Source organism: Grosmannia clavigera (assembly GCF_000143105.1).
Source record: "Grosmannia clavigera kw1407 unplaced genomic scaffold GCSC_97, whole genome shotgun sequence".
Taxonomy (NCBI): Eukaryota; Fungi; Ascomycota; class Sordariomycetes; order Ophiostomatales; family Ophiostomataceae; genus Leptographium; species Leptographium clavigerum.
In genome coordinates this window covers 1216577-1233128 of record NW_014040560.1, presented here as the reverse complement: position 1 = coordinate 1233128, position 16552 = coordinate 1216577, and the positions used below count along the sequence as shown (strand labels likewise).

The 16552-nt window shown below is 54.2% G+C and overlaps 7 protein-coding genes across 7 annotated transcripts; 3 read left to right on the top strand and 4 right to left on the bottom strand.

Moving 5' to 3' along the window:
- Positions 1-572: 572 nt before the first annotated feature.
- Positions 573-2237, bottom strand: CMQ_4645 (succinyl-synthetase beta; the record flags this gene model as incomplete). Its single annotated transcript, XM_014312801.1, has 4 exons — positions 573-616; positions 691-1840; positions 1947-2036; positions 2184-2237. The coding sequence occupies 4 exons, from the start codon at positions 2235-2237 to the stop codon at positions 573-575; spliced, it is 1338 nt and encodes a 445-aa protein (XP_014168276.1).
- A 612-nt stretch (positions 2238-2849) lies between these two features.
- CMQ_4761 (actin interacting protein 2) lies at positions 2850-4582 on the bottom strand (the record flags this gene model as incomplete). Its single annotated transcript, XM_014312917.1, has 2 exons — positions 2850-2882; positions 2963-4582. 2 exons carry the CDS (start codon positions 4580-4582, stop codon positions 2850-2852), a joined length of 1653 nt encoding a protein of 550 aa, XP_014168392.1.
- Positions 4583-5109: 527 nt separating this feature from the next.
- CMQ_4576 (proteasome component pre6) lies at positions 5110-6228 on the top strand (the record flags this gene model as incomplete). The annotated part of the gene is made up of 5 exons (XM_014312732.1): positions 5110-5140; positions 5230-5236; positions 5317-5369; positions 5446-5833; positions 5898-6228. 5 exons carry the CDS (start codon positions 5110-5112, stop codon positions 6226-6228), a joined length of 810 nt encoding a protein of 269 aa, XP_014168207.1.
- Positions 6229-6528: 300 nt separating this feature from the next.
- On the bottom strand, positions 6529-7046 carry CMQ_4823 (zinc finger protein; the record flags this gene model as incomplete). The annotated part of the gene is made up of 3 exons (XM_014312979.1): positions 6529-6848; positions 6937-6980; positions 7042-7046. The coding sequence occupies 3 exons, from the start codon at positions 7044-7046 to the stop codon at positions 6529-6531; spliced, it is 369 nt and encodes a 122-aa protein (XP_014168454.1).
- A 646-nt stretch (positions 7047-7692) lies between these two features.
- Positions 7693-10245, top strand: CMQ_4705 (tfiih complex helicase; the record flags this gene model as incomplete). Its single annotated transcript, XM_014312861.1, has 1 exon — positions 7693-10245. The coding sequence occupies one exon, from the start codon at positions 7693-7695 to the stop codon at positions 10243-10245; it is 2553 nt and encodes an 850-aa protein (XP_014168336.1).
- A 1823-nt stretch (positions 10246-12068) lies between these two features.
- Positions 12069-15016, top strand: CMQ_4515 (potassium ion transporter; the record flags this gene model as incomplete). Its single annotated transcript, XM_014312671.1, has 3 exons — positions 12069-12165; positions 12227-14004; positions 14099-15016. The coding sequence occupies 3 exons, from the start codon at positions 12069-12071 to the stop codon at positions 15014-15016; spliced, it is 2793 nt and encodes a 930-aa protein (XP_014168146.1).
- Positions 15017-15532: 516 nt separating this feature from the next.
- On the bottom strand, positions 15533-16355 carry CMQ_4270 (mitochondrial ribosomal protein; the record flags this gene model as incomplete). The annotated part of the gene is made up of 2 exons (XM_014312426.1): positions 15533-16134; positions 16214-16355. 2 exons carry the CDS (start codon positions 16353-16355, stop codon positions 15533-15535), a joined length of 744 nt encoding a protein of 247 aa, XP_014167901.1.
- Positions 16356-16552: the final 197 nt, after the last annotated feature.

Sequence of the window (16552 nt, the reverse complement as noted above, 5' to 3'; positions counted from 1 at the left end):
ATTTCTTCCCTACTTCTTTCCTTTTCTTTGTTCTTCCCATTTCTCCTCTAGGCCTCGTCTGATACTTTTCAGTCAGTCAATTAGACAACACTTCATCTGCATATGTGACAAAGCCTATTCGGTGCAGCTGGCGCATTAACCCAGCAGCGGGTCCTGTCGCTGCTTTATCCTTTATCCCCCAGTATGACGCCACATGTGCATCTTGCTGCGGCCTTGCGTTACATGTTGACTTTTCCGATTCTTGCCGCCTTCTTTGGCCTGCCTCACACCACAATTATGCCCACTTGCTATTTGCATAGACCTTTACGGCACCAGTGCTCAATCACAGAAAAACTTGTTATGTTCATCGCCGGGTCCGGCCCTGTCCACATCGACCTGTCTTAAAGACCAATTGCCATGCAAACAAACAGCTCCTTGCCTGTGTGGGATAAGCCGCAACTCGACATGTGTGTAAGGAAACCGAAAAGGAGTAACAAAAAACACAGGAGGCCACATGCCAAAGCCCACACCACTGCCTTGCTTCTATATTACGGTTCCTGGTCCGACCTCCATATTGTCTCCGAGACTATCGTTTAGATGCCCAGAGTAAATTCGACGCTGACGTCAATATCACGAGCTGTTACTGGTTAGCATGTGGATAGATGGGAAATAGTGAATAGGAATCAAGCCTGAGGGGGGAATAAAACTCACCCATCTTCACAACCTTGGACAGCTGCACGGCCTTCTCGGCAGCGCTCTGCAGGTCGTCGATGGAGAAGATCTTGAGGCCAGACTCGTTGATGATCTGGTGTGCCTGCTCAACGTTGGTGCCCTGCAGACGGGTGATGATGGGAATGCGCAGGTTCAGCGTCTCGACCGTGTTGATCAGGCCATGCGCAATGGCGTCGCAGCGCACGATGCCGCCAAAAATGTTCACAAAGACGGCCGTGACGTTCTGCTCGCTGGTGATGAGCTCAAAAGCCTCCTTGATGGCGGCCGGGGTGGCGCCACCGCCAACATCGAGGAAGTTGGCTGGGTTGCCGCCGTTCAGCTTGATGATGTCCATAGTGGCCATGGCCAGGCCAGCACCGTTGACGAGGCAGCCAATGTCGCCGTCCAGCTTGATAAAGTTGAGGTTCGACTTGGCCGCCCGCACCTCCTCGGCGTCTTCCTGGCTGGTGTCGCGCCAGCTGAACACCTCTTCCTGCCGGTACGCCGCATTGTCGTCAAAGTTGAACTTGGCGTCCATGCACATGACCTTGTGGTCCGACGTCTCGGACAGGGGGTTGATCTCGATCTGTGTCGCGTCCTTCTCCTTGAAGATCTGGTACAGCTTCTGGATCGTGTCTTTGCCATCCTCGACGCACTGCTCGCTGAAGCCCAGCTTGACCGCGATGTCGCGCGCAATTTCGTCCGTCACACCCGTCTCGATGTCAATGTACGTCGAGTTGATGGCCTCGGGGTTCTCCTTGGCCACCGCCTCAATGTCCATGCCGCCTTGCGACGACGACACAATCACCGGCTTCTGCGTCGCCCGGTCCATCAGGATCGCCAGGTAGAACTCGCGCCGCGCAAACTTGCGCTCGCAGATGTACACCGCGTTGCACAGCCGCCCGCCGGCGCCCGTCTGCTTGGTGATCAGCTTGTGACCGATCATCTGCTCCGCGAACATCTTGGCCTCCGTCGGCGAATAGATGACGCGTACGCCGCCCTTGAGCCCATTGTCAAACGTGCCCTTGCCGCGACCGCCGGCCAGCACCTGCGCCTTGATCACGAGGTCGCCGTTGCTGATATTCTTCGCCACCTCCTCGGCCTCAGCTCCGGTGCGCGCCACTGCGCCGTCCGGAATCTGGATGCCATACTGCACACCGAAGACGAAGACAATTAGTTGCGTTGATCAGGTGCGCCATACTCGGAAAGCTCGGGTAGATATCTCGTGTTGTGGGGAAGACGGGGTCGTAAGATACCTTGCGCATCAAATCCGCAGACTGATGCTCGTGGATGCTGAGAGCTCTCCGCTGCTGGGAAAGACCAGGAAGGCGGGAGATCGAGGTGGGCTGTGGATGTCGGTTCGTCAGTCGCAAGATCTGTTTCAATGCGCCCTTTTTGGGGTCTCTCGTCTGGTCGGACCATCAAGGAAAAACGCGGGGTATAGCTTGGAACAATTGGGACTGAGACGACTGGAGACAAACAGGACGACATACCCTGACGGCAGTAATGGCCGAAGCCACAGCCCGGCTGCGTCCTAATTTGAACATGATGGCAACGGTGGGTATTGCTTGAGCTGCGCGAGTGACGAAAACAGGTGTTTGGGGAGGTAAGGCCGGATGATGTTCGTTGATAATAGCTGTTGCTTTTCACTCGGCACTGAAATGTCGGCTGTCGGAGAAGGTAGGGAAATGCCGCTTTGTTGGGCGGAGCTGGCTCACCGCCCAATGCCAGTGAAACGCACCTGCTATATCGGTTTGAGCTCACCCTTTTTTTTTCTGCCACTTGGGGCCTGTTTTTATCGTTTTTTTGTTCGGGGAAACTGCCGTGAGCAATCCCGTACAGCTGCGGGATAAACGTATCTTCCGTCCTGGCCATTCTCTGGTTAATATTAGCATGACAATAAGTGCTATTATACTACCGGACTGCTGAGGGTTATTTCGGGCCCTGCTGTCCCGATACTTTGCTGTACCTCGGCACCAGTATATTTTAGAAGCAATCGTTCCGATGCGAAGTAGATGTTTGTACTCCGTATCGACTCCCGCTTCACATGCTCACACACCTGCACACTGTTCACATCGTCATTTCTTCACTACGAACCGAATACTGCTGTATGGGGTTTTGTCCCTTTTTGTCCCTTTTCTGTAAAACTTGTCTACTTTTTAGATGTACTTGTACGGGTTCAGGATGCCGTTCTACAATAGTCAGCAAAAAAACGTCGATATGAACACCGAAGGTGGCCTTGCAAATGACCACCAGGAAGCGCTTTACTCACCGGGTCGTAAGTGTTCTTAATCTGCTTCATCAGCCCGACCGTCGTCGCATTGCGGCTGTACCCGATGTACTTCTTCTTCGCCAGCCCAAGGCCATGCTCGGCGCTGATGCTGCCCTGCCGCTTCGAGACCCACTCATAGACAAACGGCTCGAGGGCCTGTTCGACCTTCTTGTCGTATCCGCGCACGGCGATGTTGAGGTGCAGGTTCTGGTCGCCCATGTGGCCGTAGCCGACTACCTGCGCGGCCGGGAAGTCGTTGGTGTCGCCGATGAGACCGGCGCCCTCCAGCTGCGTCCGCGTGTCGTCCACGAGCTGATACAGCTCGGCCAGTGGGATCGACAGGTCGTACTTGTACACGCCACCGAGGTGGCCCAGACACTCCGTGATGCCCTCGCGCCACGTCCACAGCTCCTTCACCTGGGTCTCGTCCTGCGCCAGCACGCCGTCCTCCACAATCTCCTCGCCCAGGACGTCCTCCAGGAAGGCCTCCAGCTTGGCCATATCGTGCTCGGCGTTGGAGCCGCTCGTCTCAATCAGGCAGTAAAACGCATGCTCGCCCTCGAGCGGCCGCCGCTTCTCAGGCCGCACCGTGCGCACAATCTGCTGGCTGCCCGCGTCCATGAGCTCAAAGGCCGACAGGATCTCGGACAGCTGCGACTTGGCCTTGCGGAACGCCTGCTGCACCTTGTCGTACGACGACAAGCCCAAGAAGGCCACATTGACCGCCTGCGGCCGCTGCGGGCACTGGATCGACACGCCCGTCACCACGCCCAGCGTGCCTTCAGCGCCGATGAACAGCTGTTTCAGGTCGTAACCAGTGTTGTTCTTGCGCAGCTTGCTGAGGTCCTCCAGCACCGTGCCGTCCGGCAGCACCACCTCAAGGCCGAGCACGCTGCCGTGCAGGCTGCCATACCGCAGCAGCCGCAGGCCGCCCGCGTTGGTCGAGATGTTGCCGCCAATGTGGCACGAGCCCTTGGCACCCAGGTCCAGCGGGAAGAGATAGCCGCGCTCGGCCAGGTAGTTGTCGACGATCTCCAGCACGCAGCCGGCGTCCGCCACGAGCGTGCCGCTGACGTCGTCAAACGACCGGATGGTCTGCATCCGGCCCATGCTCAGAACGATCTCGTCAAACACTGGCACTGACCCGCCCACGAGGCCCGTGTTACCGCCCTGGGGCACCACCGCCAGCCGCTCGTCGTTGCAGAACTTTAGAATCTTGCTAACCTCCGACGTCGAGCCGGGCCGCAGCACCAGCTGGCTGTGCCCGCGGTACTTGCGCATCCAGTCGCCGTTGAACGCCTCCACCTCGTCCTGCAGCGCTGGATTCGTCACCGCATCGATGACCGCATTCTCACCCAGGAGCTCCTTGAAGAAGGCAATGTGCTCCTTGGTGATGTGTGCGAACCGAGGATCGCGCTGCAGACCAGGGTACTTCTCAGACGTGGGTGTGATGTCCGAACGGCGAGGCCGCGTCGCCCCCAGCGCCCGCACAGCCGTGGTCGACAAGAATTGCACCGCAGGCACCGCTGCTCTCACTGCTTGCCGGTATGCATTCGGCCTTTTGACGACCGGCGTAGAGAGCCTTCGGAGTGCAATCCGGAGCTGTTGTCTAGACGCCATGGTAAGTTTTTGAAGGCAATTACAGACGAACGCTCCCACTTTGCCTCACAATCCAAATCCAAGGATCTCGCAGTTGGGGAGAAGAAAGGAAGCCGGCACCGGATATCTGGTTGAGGCAGACAGCCCTCTACAACTAGTTAATTTTTCTGATCTATACATGCTTACAGGTGGAAACCGGGCCGGTCTGTAATAACTTAGAGCACGTTTCAGTCACGTGGCTCGGCGAGGCGTACGAGTGCCCAAAGGGCGGTTCCACTTAGCCAATCACAGTAAGCGTTCCGCTACAGCTTCGTCACAGCTTTTGCAGCCTGGATGCGTTAGTGGTTGCGAGCAACTCTTGTCACCAAACGCGCAACGGGAGTCAAGTTCTGGCTCATCTCGCTTTCGCAGCAACGCCCTCTGCGCAACAAAGGCGACGGTTATTCCCGCTACCTCGGATACTCCACGGCCTTCCATCGCAACCACTTTGCTCACCCCAGGTCTCTGTCCCTCATCAGAGCTGTTCGATTTGATACCTCTTAGCAATCATGGCTTCGGGATACGACAGAGCTCTGTCTGGTAAGCCACTTTCTTAGTTGCGTGCCACGCTTGCACACTGCAACTAGGCATTCTTATGTGACGCATACTAACATTGCTCTCCATTTCAGTCTTCAGGTTCGTGCTTCATTACCACAGCACTCGCAATATCCTTGGCTCCGTTCGATATCCATCCAGCTCTATCTAACTTCTTTCAGTCCGGATGGACATGTGTTTCAGGTTGAGTACGCCGGAGAGGCAGTAAAGAGAGGTAGGGAGAGTCTACAATCTGGATAATCGCAAACTCTAGGAGTAGAAACATGCGACCAGACTGACACATGTGCTAGGAACGTGCGCTGTCGGCGTCAAAGGCAGTGATGTGGTTGTGCTCGGCTGCGAGAAGCGGTCTGCGATGAAGCTGCAAGACACCCGTATCACGCCATCCAAAATCGGTCTGCTCGACAGGCATGCTTGCTTGGCCTTTGCCGGCCTCAACGCCGATGCACGCATTCTACTCGACAAGGCTCGGTTAGAGGCTCAGTCACACCGTCTTACCGTCGAAGACCCCGTCACCATCGAGTACATTACCAAATACATCGCCGGTGTGCAGCAGCGGTACACACAGAGTGGTGGTGTGCGGCCATTCGGCATCAGCACGCTTATTGTTGGTTTCGACAAGGGAAGCAATGTGCCACGTCTCTATCAGACGGAGCCGTCCGGCATCTACTCCGCATGGTAAGCACTGTTTGTTCAGATGTTGGGGAATTGTACACGGGGGTTTCCTACTAACGATTACTAGGAGGGCAAATGCAATTGGCCGGTCGAGCAAGACTGTACGCGAGTTTCTGGAGCGCAACTACAAGGAGGACATGGACCGTGAGCAGACTATCCAGCTGGCTATCAAGTCCCTGCTAGAAGTGGTGCAGACTGGCGCAAAGAACATTGAAATTGCCATTATGGCTCCTGGCAAGGATCTAGAGATGCTTCCGGTTGAGGATATTGAGAACTTTGTCAAGAACATCGAGCAGGAGAAGCTGGAGGAGGCAGCCAAAAAGAAGTCTGGCCGGACTCCGGGTACAGGGAGCGCAGCCATTCTCACACGAGGGGCAGCAGAGTCTGAGGATGCATAGACAGATGAGTCGCGGGTGTCCGTCTATGACCGGCTAGACTTCACATAGGGGTTGGTAGTGGAAGACATTGGCCCCCATATACTCTTTGTCTGGCAGCTCAAAGACGGTATCACGCGAACATGTAATCGTATGTCATTTGCCTTATTTACGTACAAAGAAACGTCATGCAACGCCTTGCGATAGTCATTCTATCATGTTCTATCATGTTTTTTTGTTATGTACAGAGCGGCCTCGTAAATGATAGACCGAGCAATCCGGACGCCTGGCTGCAGTTCCTTCTCATCATGCCGTCTTGAACTCTCAACCAAGTTTGTCGGCGTCCAGGTCTGGGTCGAAAATGTCGCGAAACTGCTGGGCTTTGACGCGATCGTCCTTTATCATACGGTTGTCGATCCGCACATCGCCGCCCTCCACCGTTATTGCCGCCTTTGGTGTAATTGCGTCAAGAACATAATGGTTGTCGCAGTGTGGACAGTACTCATCAGAATCTTCGAATTCGCGGGCGTCCTTGCGGAAGCATTTTTTGCACTTCTTGCAAGCAAAGACCATCTCGAATCGCTGCATCAGAGGGTGGTCCTCCTGCTCACGATGGCATTCGACACAATCGAACCATTTGTGGCCTGGTTTCAGGCGAATCAAGCGTTAGCATACATGTTCGTTTCAATGACAGAAGTGCAGCCCGTCATAGCAAGTGATAGGGTGACGAACAGCAGGGCGACCGGATGGAGACCTGGGCGTTGAGAACGTGTTTACTGAGAAGGCCCTAAGTCAGATCTCTGTTTGCCGAGGCTTGGAGCCCTAGGATAGTCATACCACATGGCTGGCGCTTCAGCTATCGCGAGTGTACGTTTGTGTCGAAATCGATTAGACAGAAGAGGACTTCGGTGTCTTATGGTGATACGCTGAACACTAATGCTGCGGGGTCGCAAAGGTAAATGACTAATTGGGTTTTGACGGCTGATACCGCGAACACGTCGCGTAACAAATTTATAGATACATTAATATGGGGCTTTCTAGGCCACATACTAAGCTCAAGTTCACGCAGTGTATGTTTTCCGATATCTTACGACCATGATACTTAAATCTGGTATCGATATACATGATATTTTGTGTGACTATAGCGTTCCTGCGATTAGTAATATTTCTGAGGCGTAGGAATAAGGTTGTTCATGGCGGTACGGAGTACTCCGTATGCAAAAGATATACGAGTGTATGTCGCACTATTAATTCGCCGATCCGGTCAAACACATAATGGTAATACAGCCTCGCCACACCTAGTACGAACGAGCACTTCACCAAACTCGACAAATGACCAGTTCCATTCTCGCTGACAAGATTTTGTCAAGTGGACGCTCCTTGCCGAACCGTCTGCGATCGAACCTCGGCCTGTGCTCAAGCTGAGAGCTAGGAACGAGCGAGAAAATAGGAGAGGCTGAGTGAGGCCACGGCAAGATCGCAGCCGCCATGGCACCGAAAAGAAAGGCACCACCAGGGTCCGCGAAGGTGGTAGCCTCGAAGAGTGGGAAACTGTCCGACACAGCAACTCCTGGGCCCGGAACGCCTCGCAGTGTTGCCAGCTCGGGGCAATACTCCGACGACGACCCTCTCAGCGAGACAGAAGAAGAGAATCTCGATAAGGCTGTGCACAAATTCAGCCTTGACAACATCCCAACAAGTCGTCCCAGCCATCTGGATGCAGCATCCCGCTTCTTTGGTAACCGGGACTTCTCGTTTCTGCAACTCAAGCCTGACCACCACAACCGACCCTTGTGGATGGACCCGGAACTAGGCTTCATCATACTCGAAAGCTTCCACCCGCTTGCACCGCCAGCCCAGGACTTTTTGATCACCATCGCCGAACCTATCTCGCGACCGACTTTTCTCCACGAGTACCGATTGACGATGCACAGTCTATACGCCGCCGTGTCAGTCGGCCTGAACCCGTTGGATATCATCAATACGCTGAACAGGTTCCTCAAAACGCCTGTGCCGGACGGTGTACGGGATTTCATTATCCGAACTACAGATAGCTACGGCAAGGTCAAGCTGGTGCTGAAAAACACAAAGTACTTTGTTGAAAGCAATGACCCTGCCATCCTGCAAAAACTACTCAAAGACCCTGTGATCGGCCCGCTGCGGGTGCACGAAACCGAGGAGATCTCGACAACAATGGCTCCCAAGATGAACGGGCTTGTAATTCCGGGTACAAAGAATGCGGCTGGTGTTCGTCAAGCGAAGGATCTACAGAAAGGGGCTCCGGAAAAAAGCACAGGTGGTGTGGAAGAGACGCCAGGAGACAGCGCCCCAAGGGCTGGTGCTATTGGCGACGATATGTTTGCAGTTCTGAACGAAGAGGAAGATGCGGACGACGACGATAAGGACGCCGTCCACGCATTCGAGGTGAAAGACCAGGGCATCGAGGTAGTTCAGAAGCGGTGTCTTGACCTAGGCTACCCAGTTCTCGAGGAGTACGACTTCCGCAACGACGAGGTGAATGCCAATCTGGACATCGACTTGAAACCGAACACGCAAATCCGGCCGTATCAAGAGAAGAGTCTGAGTAAGATGTTCGGAAACGGTCGGGCAAAGAGTGGTATCATCGTGCTGCCGTGTGGCGCAGGAAAGACGCTCGTGGGGATCACTGCAGCCTGTACCATCAAGAAAGGCGTGATCGTGCTATGCACAAGCTCTATGTCGGTGGTACAATGGCGGCAAGAATTTCTTAAATGGTCCAACATCAACCCCGACGATATCGCAGTTTTTACGTCTGACAACAAGTCCATGTTCACGGGCAATACGGGCATTATTGTGACGACATATTCCATGGTGACGCAGACACGTGAGCGGTCACACGACGCCAAGAAGATGATGGACTTCCTGGAAGGGCGAGAGTGGGGAATGATGCTGCTGGATGAGGTGCATGTGGTGCCAGCCAACATCTTCCGAAAGGTGACATCAAACCTCAAGACGCACTCAAAGCTGGGGCTGACGGCAACGCTCCTTCGTGAAGACGACAAGATCTCTGATCTCAACTTTCTAATTGGGCCCAAACTCTATGAGGCAAACTGGATGGAGCTTTCGCAGCAGGGTCACATCGCAAGGGTGCAGTGTGCAGAGGTTTGGTGCCCGATGACGACGGAATTTTACGAAGAGTACCTGAAGTCGTCTAGCCGGACAAAACAGGCGCTCTATGTTATGAACCCGCGCAAGTTCCAGGCCTGTCAATACCTGATCAACTACCACGAGTCGCGCGGAGACAAGATCATTGTGTTCTCGGACGATGTCTTCGCGTTGACAAAGTATGCGACCAAGCTTGGTAAGGCATGCATTTATGGTGCGACGAGCCAGAGCGAGCGACTTCGGATTCTAGAGAATTTCCAGCACAACGCCAGCATCAACACGCTGTTCTTGTCCAAGATTGGTGACACGTCGCTAGACCTGCCTGAGGCTACGTGTCTGATCCAGATCTCCTCCCACTACGGGTCTCGAAGACAGGAGGCACAGCGGCTGGGCCGCATCTTACGAGCGAAGCGCCGCAATGACGAGGGGTTTAATGCCTTTTTCTATTCATTGGTCTCAAAAGACACACAGGAGATGTTTTACTCGTCCAAGCGACAGGCTTTTCTTGTGGATCAGGGATACGCCTTTAAGGTGATCACGCAGCTGCAGGACATTGAGAAAACGCCGGGGCTGGCGTTTGCCACGGCCCGCGAGCGGCGGGAGCTGCTCCAGGAGGTGTTGGTGGAGCGGGAAAAGCTGATGGAAGACAAGGTGGACGATGATGACTTATGGGAGAAGACCAAGGGTCGGTCGATGAAGCGGATGCCTGTGGCACGGCGGACTGCCGGCACTCTGGGCGAGCTGAGCGGCGGACAGGATATGGCGTACATTGAGCAGAACAAGTCGGTGAACAAGATGCTCAAGAAGGCGGGCAAAAAGGGAGAGAGCAATGCCTTCTTCAAGAAGTTGCAGCGAGAGAAAGACCGGCGAAAGCACCAGGACGACGAGCCACAGTAGCAGCCGTCTGCAACCTGTCTCGCCTCTTTTCTTTTCTTTTCTTTTCCGTTAGTTCTGCTTTCTTTTTTTCGAAAGCCGCGGGTTATGACAGTCATTCGACGTATCATTTATGATGGAGCATACGGTGTGCCATGTAAGATAGGATAGGCTCGTAGTGCCACGAAATTGCATAAGGCGGTGGTGCCTAAGAGGTCATAAAATAGAGCAATGGGAATCGGACAATACGAAGATAATCAGGGAACAGCAGGAGTGGAAATTTGATAACCAAATCACGGAGCTGACCAAAACGGACGTGACAACACTGCCGTTCTCGTTTGGGACTGGCTCAAGGAGGCCCCTATTCGCCGTATCTTAAGATACGAGTACACGGATGCGCAGCACGGATCCGGATTCGTTGCATCATCCGCCGAGTCGTGTGTCCGAGACCTTCAGATACGAGAAGGTGTGCTGTGCTGGCAGCCATGCCGAAATTCAGGTTTGAATGGCGATGTTGTGCCCGAAAAACGACATTGATGACCAGTAGCGGTAAAGCGGAATGGCAGCAGCAGCGCTACGGACGAAAAGAGCAGCACTTCATTAGCCGAAGCGAGCTGTCCCAGGTGTTCAAGCATCAACTAAAACATGTGCTCGTATTGGCATTTGTTGACATGCTTGTGCATCTAGCAGGGATTGGCTACTAATAGTATGTATGGTAAGGTACGAGTACGAAGTGCTTCGTACGAGCTGCGCCAGGGAACCGGGACAAGTGGGCCCGCTGTTCACTTACTAGATACATCTGCCACGGAATGCATGACTAGATACATACGCAGTACGGAGTACATAGTAAGATTATGCATTTGGGAGTTCTCCTATGTATGGAGTCCGTACAGCTTAGGTAAGACACTAATGCGTGCGAGCTGAAGTGGGCCGGGCTAGAGGCAGCCACACCTACTCCGTACATTCATTACTTGGGGGCATAATGGGGTCTCTTGTAAAAGAGCATGCGTCATATTCTGGAAATGCCGTTGCCGGATGTTGCCTCATCCCCTTGTCGACCACACGATGTCCGTTGACAAACCTTGCCATACGGAGTAGGTCACGTGGCAGATCGGCAAAGGATCGCCGAGTGACTGACAGGCGCAAACGTGTAATACAAATGAGACAGTCGAGATTTCCATTTTTTTGCTTCCATGTAAGCTACTAACTTATCGTTATCAGTTTTAGCTCAAGTATTCTGGCTTTGATCTCTTTGCTCCCAATCGGTCTTTTTGGATACATACAACACAACACCTGACCATCACCAATTGCATCCGCAATCGCCTGCCACCCATCGGTCGCTCTCTCGCCGAGCCGGCTCTTTGAGTCCTGTGTCAGCTTGACACTCTCTTTCTCTCTTCTGCACCTCTGTGTCCTTCTCCGTGTCCTTCTCCTTTTACTGTACTCCCCCTTTATACGCGCCAACATGAACATTAAACTGCATAACTGAGTGCCGTTTTTCGGCCTCGTACCCGCAGATTCCCGGTGCCACACTCGTGTCAGCCACTGATCGTTCTCTTTTCTTCCTCGAAAGGGAGGAGCGCGTGGTACTTTCGTTTTTCTGAGCCTGGCTTCCCTTCCACCTTACCTGATCTCAAAATAGCGTCTCAATTCTCAGCGGCTGTCCATCGAAACTGGAGGACGGAACTGCGAACTTGAATTGCCTTTGTCTGAAGACATAACGAGCCGGATTCGGCTGAGAGCCAGTACTGTATTGAGCGCGGACAAATTTCAACGAACGCGTATGCAAATCGTCTGGCGTGATACCTGCACAATTCCGAAGCGTTCGACCAAGCTCCAGTATTATAATGGATTCTCTTCGGGACATCGTCTTGCAAGAGCTCAAGTCCTTACGCCCTTCATTCCTCTCAAAAAACCCACACTTCAATTTCATATCCGTCCATTGTCAGTCCCTTCTTCTCAGCCCGTTACCCTTTGCTTTCAAGCTTACTCACCAACCACCCAGATTTTTGGATTGTCGGCCTCACAGTGATCGGGTCTATATTATTATACGGGCCTGGGCGTGGCAAGCTGAAATACATTGATGCTCTGACATTTGCTGCTGGTGGAAGCACACAGGCAGGCCTGAACACAGTCGACGTCAATACGCTAGACACGTTTCAACAGGTGGTTTTATACGTGATATGTTCGTTGGCGAATCCGATTACAATCAACTCGTTCGTCGTCTTCCTTCGCCTCTACTGGTTTGAGAAACGCTTTCAGCACATCGTCCACGATACACGCTTGCGCCGAGGAACAATTTCCAAGTCCAAGGCCAAGGCCGTGGATGATCTTTATCTTGCCGAAAGAGGCGTCAACGGAAGACACATCACTGTGCTGCACAACGACCTGAATTCAAGGATCGCAAACGACGGTGCTTTTCTAAGTCCAGTACCGTCGGTGAATACGGAAGAGAATGCGGCAAGACTGGCCGAGAATGGCGGAGCCGAAGATGACGGGAACCATCCTCACCACCGACCCCGGTCGGACGATGCACACGCTAGGATGTCGATCACCGAACAATTTGAACTGCGCAGACCGGAGATCAAGTTCGCCACCACAGTTAAGCGAAGTGACGGCCTTGGCGACCAGGATGTCAAAGTATCCCAGCGAGTGTCGGACGAAGAGCATATTGCCATCTTGGAACGCCAGCGGAACCTTGAAGACGACGAAGTGCTCTGTATTCCTGGACCTCGGGATGCTGAGAGAGGAGTACTTCCAAGCCGAGTTGTGCGCCGCAACTCCAACGAAAGAGACGAAACAAATCCTCACGGTGGCTCTGCAACCCGGGAACACTCACCCAACTCTGTCCGGTCGTCGCCTTTGCCAGAGACAGTAGTCAATCCGTCAGTCAGCACAGCCGGCGAGGACCATGCGACGGAAGTTGCAGTTTCTGACGGAACGGGTGGAGGGCACCCAATAATGAAGCCGGCCATCACGATCCAGGAGCCCGAGAAACCGCCACTACGAGATGACTTTACGGAGGATGCTCGTGCCTTTGTGAACGTCTTCACATCGTTCCGTGCACGGGTCAACCCATTCGTCAAGAAGAAAAAGGGTGCTGGCAAGGACAAAAACCACAATGCGTTCCCTTTCAGGTTCACGCGGCGTCCGACCCTCCATTCCCTACGGCAGGCACTCACGAGAGATAAGGACGAGGACACGGCCCCTTACCTCAGCTGGCAGCCGACGGTGGGACGCAACTCTGCTTTCATTGGAATGAGCGACGAGCAGCGGGAAGAGCTGGGTGGCATTGAATACCGATCATTGAAGACGCTTGCCCTTGTGCTGTTTGTGTACTTTTGGGGCTTCTGGTTACTTGGCACAGTCTGTCTGATACCGTGGATCATGCTGAGCAAGAGGTACGGCGCTGTTGTGGATGCGGCTGATCAGGGTCGTGTATGGTGGGGATTCTTCACGGCGCAATCGTCGTTTATGGATCTTGGTTTCACCCTGACGCCGGACAGCATGAACTCGTTTAACACAGCCGTGTTCCCGCTGCTTCTGATGAGTTTTTTGATTGTCATTGGCAACACCGGCTTCCCTGTCATGCTCCGGCTTATGATTTGGGTCGGTTCGATACTCGTGCCTCGTGGCAGCGGCTTGTACGAGGAGCTCACATTTTTGCTTGATCATCCGCGCCGCTGTTTCACCTTGCTGTTTCCATCAGGCGCCACGTGGTGGCTGTTTTGGCTGCTTGTTATTCTCAACGGCATAGACCTCCTGTTTTACTGTGTTCTCGATGTTAGTGCCTGTTTCTTTGTTTTGCTGATTCTGACCCCTGCTCTCTGTCCGTCTGGACAGAAACAACGGATATGGACTGACAGCGATGTTGTAGCTCGGATCCGGACCGATCGCCGAAATGTCAGCAGGGTCTCGTGTCCTGGACGGTCTGTTTCAGGCCTTTTCGACACGCACCGCTGGCTTCTCCTGTGTGAACCTTGCGACCCTGCACCCTGCCGTTCAGGCGTCGTACATGATCATGATGTACATCTCGGTGTTCCCCATTGCAATTTCGGTTCGGCGAACGAACGTGTACGAGGAGAATTCGTTGGGAATCTATGTGGAAAGCGACGAGCTGGACGAATCGGCCAATGGGAACGACCTGGAGTTTGTTGGTGCTCATTTGCGGCGCCAGCTGTCTTTCGACTTGTGGTTTCTGTCTGTGGGTTTCTTCATCTTGACCATCTCAGAAGGCACGCGACTACAAAAGAACGACTTTTCGATGTTTGCCATTCTATTCGAGGTGATCAGTGCGTACGGCACAGTCGGGCTCAGTCTTGGCTATCCGACGGTCAACGCGTCGCTGTGCTCACAGTTCAGTGTCATTGGCAAGCTGGTGATCATTGCGATGATGATCCGTGGACGGCACCGCGGCTTGCCATACGGTCTCGACCGAGCGATTCTCTTGCCCAGCGAGTCGCTAAACCAGAAGGAAGATGCGTTGACGGATGGCCGAAACGCCCCATGCGTCATGACAGCAGCTGGACGTCGCGGATCTGTGACGTCGATGGGAACGCAGGCGGCCACACTCCGAGTGACGACCAGCAACCGAGACCGCGGACGCAGTCGGAGCCGAGACCACGGCAATGGCCATATTTTTGCGCAGTTCCTGCATCCTGGGCCGCCTATCAAACACGGCCCGGTAGTCCGGCCGCATTCTCGTCGGTCGTTCAGCGATTCTGCGATGGAGGAGAGCACGGCACAGACGACAGGGATTGAAGTGCCAGGCCAAGACGGAAGAGCCCAGCCATGAGGCAGATGATTTAGCAGGTTCAGAGTGCAAAGCTGGGCTCTCCGGACGCTGCACAAGCAGCAATTCTTGGCAAAAAATGAATTTTTTCTATTATCCTTGTCTTGGAATGCAGCCTTGGGCAAGGCCTTGGAGTTATAGCCGGTTTAGATATGGGAGCCTGCTTGGACATATAATTGTCTCACTGACAGGAGAATTTTCCCTCGGCGCAATTGGGCACATGCGCACGCTATTGGAATTTTGTGATGAATCTGGGCGACAACACATACGGAGCAATACAACGGTTAAGAGGGCGGTTACAGAGGCTTGCTTGTCGGATTGAAGATTTGGAATACAAAGCATAGCTCACGCTGCGGCGATAATGGCGATAGCCATTGCGTATATAAATAGATGGCACACAAATGATTTGATAAGAAGCACAAAAGGCATGACATGATATATTTGATAGGTGGGTGATGGTACAGACAGGATAAGGACAGCTGCAGATGACCACACAACAACTTGTCCGACGACAGCCTCTCATTTCTTGGCGGGAGCCGACTTTGCGCCAACAGCCGGAGAGGTCTTGGAGGTAGCGGCGCTGCCGCGGGTGCGAAGAACGTTACGACCACGGCGCCAGGCCTTGACGAGGTCGTCGACAGCGCCACGATCGTGCTTGGGCTGGCGCATGTAGGTGAGGCGAGCACGACGGGCGCGACGAGGCCGGCGCTGGATGATGTCGATGGCGGCGACGGCGCGCGAGTAGATCTTGAACCAGCGCTCGACGCCGGTCTTGGCGAGCTGGCCGCGGAGCAGGATGGCGGTCTCGATGCCGGAGCGACGAACGGCGAGGCAGACGCCGGCAAAGGTCTCGCCGCCAGCGCGACTAGGCGTCACCAGGAGCACATCGCCGGGCTTGGCGCTGTCGGGGTTCTTTCGCGAGAAGAGACGGCCCCGGGCACCGGTGGGGTCCATGCGGGCGATCTGCTGCTCATGATAGGCGCGAATGACGTCGACGCGGGGCGTCTTTGCGAGGGAGGATGCGGAGGGCGTCGGTGAAGTTGAGGTGGAAGATGCTGGCAGCTGTGGTGCATAGACGGCAAAGGCAGTGCGAATGCGGCCCTCCTTGGTGGGAATGGAATCTGGCAAGCCTGTCAGCGGGCCGAGGGCAGAGGAAAAGACAGGGGGCAGAAGAGGCTAGAAGCTGTCAGAGAAACATACGGAAATGCGTGGGAATGGAGACAGCCGGAGATGGCCGGACAGTCAGCGCGTCGGACGCAAAGCGTCGGGCAAGCCGTTGGGTGGTCATCTGCAGCCAGCTGCTGCCCAGGGGCCGGCGAGCCAGGGGGGCGGCAACGCTCATGTTCTCTTTCCTTGTCCGTCTGGTGATGTGTCGGCCAAGGCGAGGCGTCTCGGGTCAGATCCTGCGATGTTTCCCTGTATTTTTGGCTCGGCCGGTTTCGATTTCTGCTATTAATAATTTTTATTTCTTGCCCGCCCTCTCGCCTGATTGGCCCAGACGGCTGACCGCCCGGCACTACGGCAGAGACAGGCGGAAAC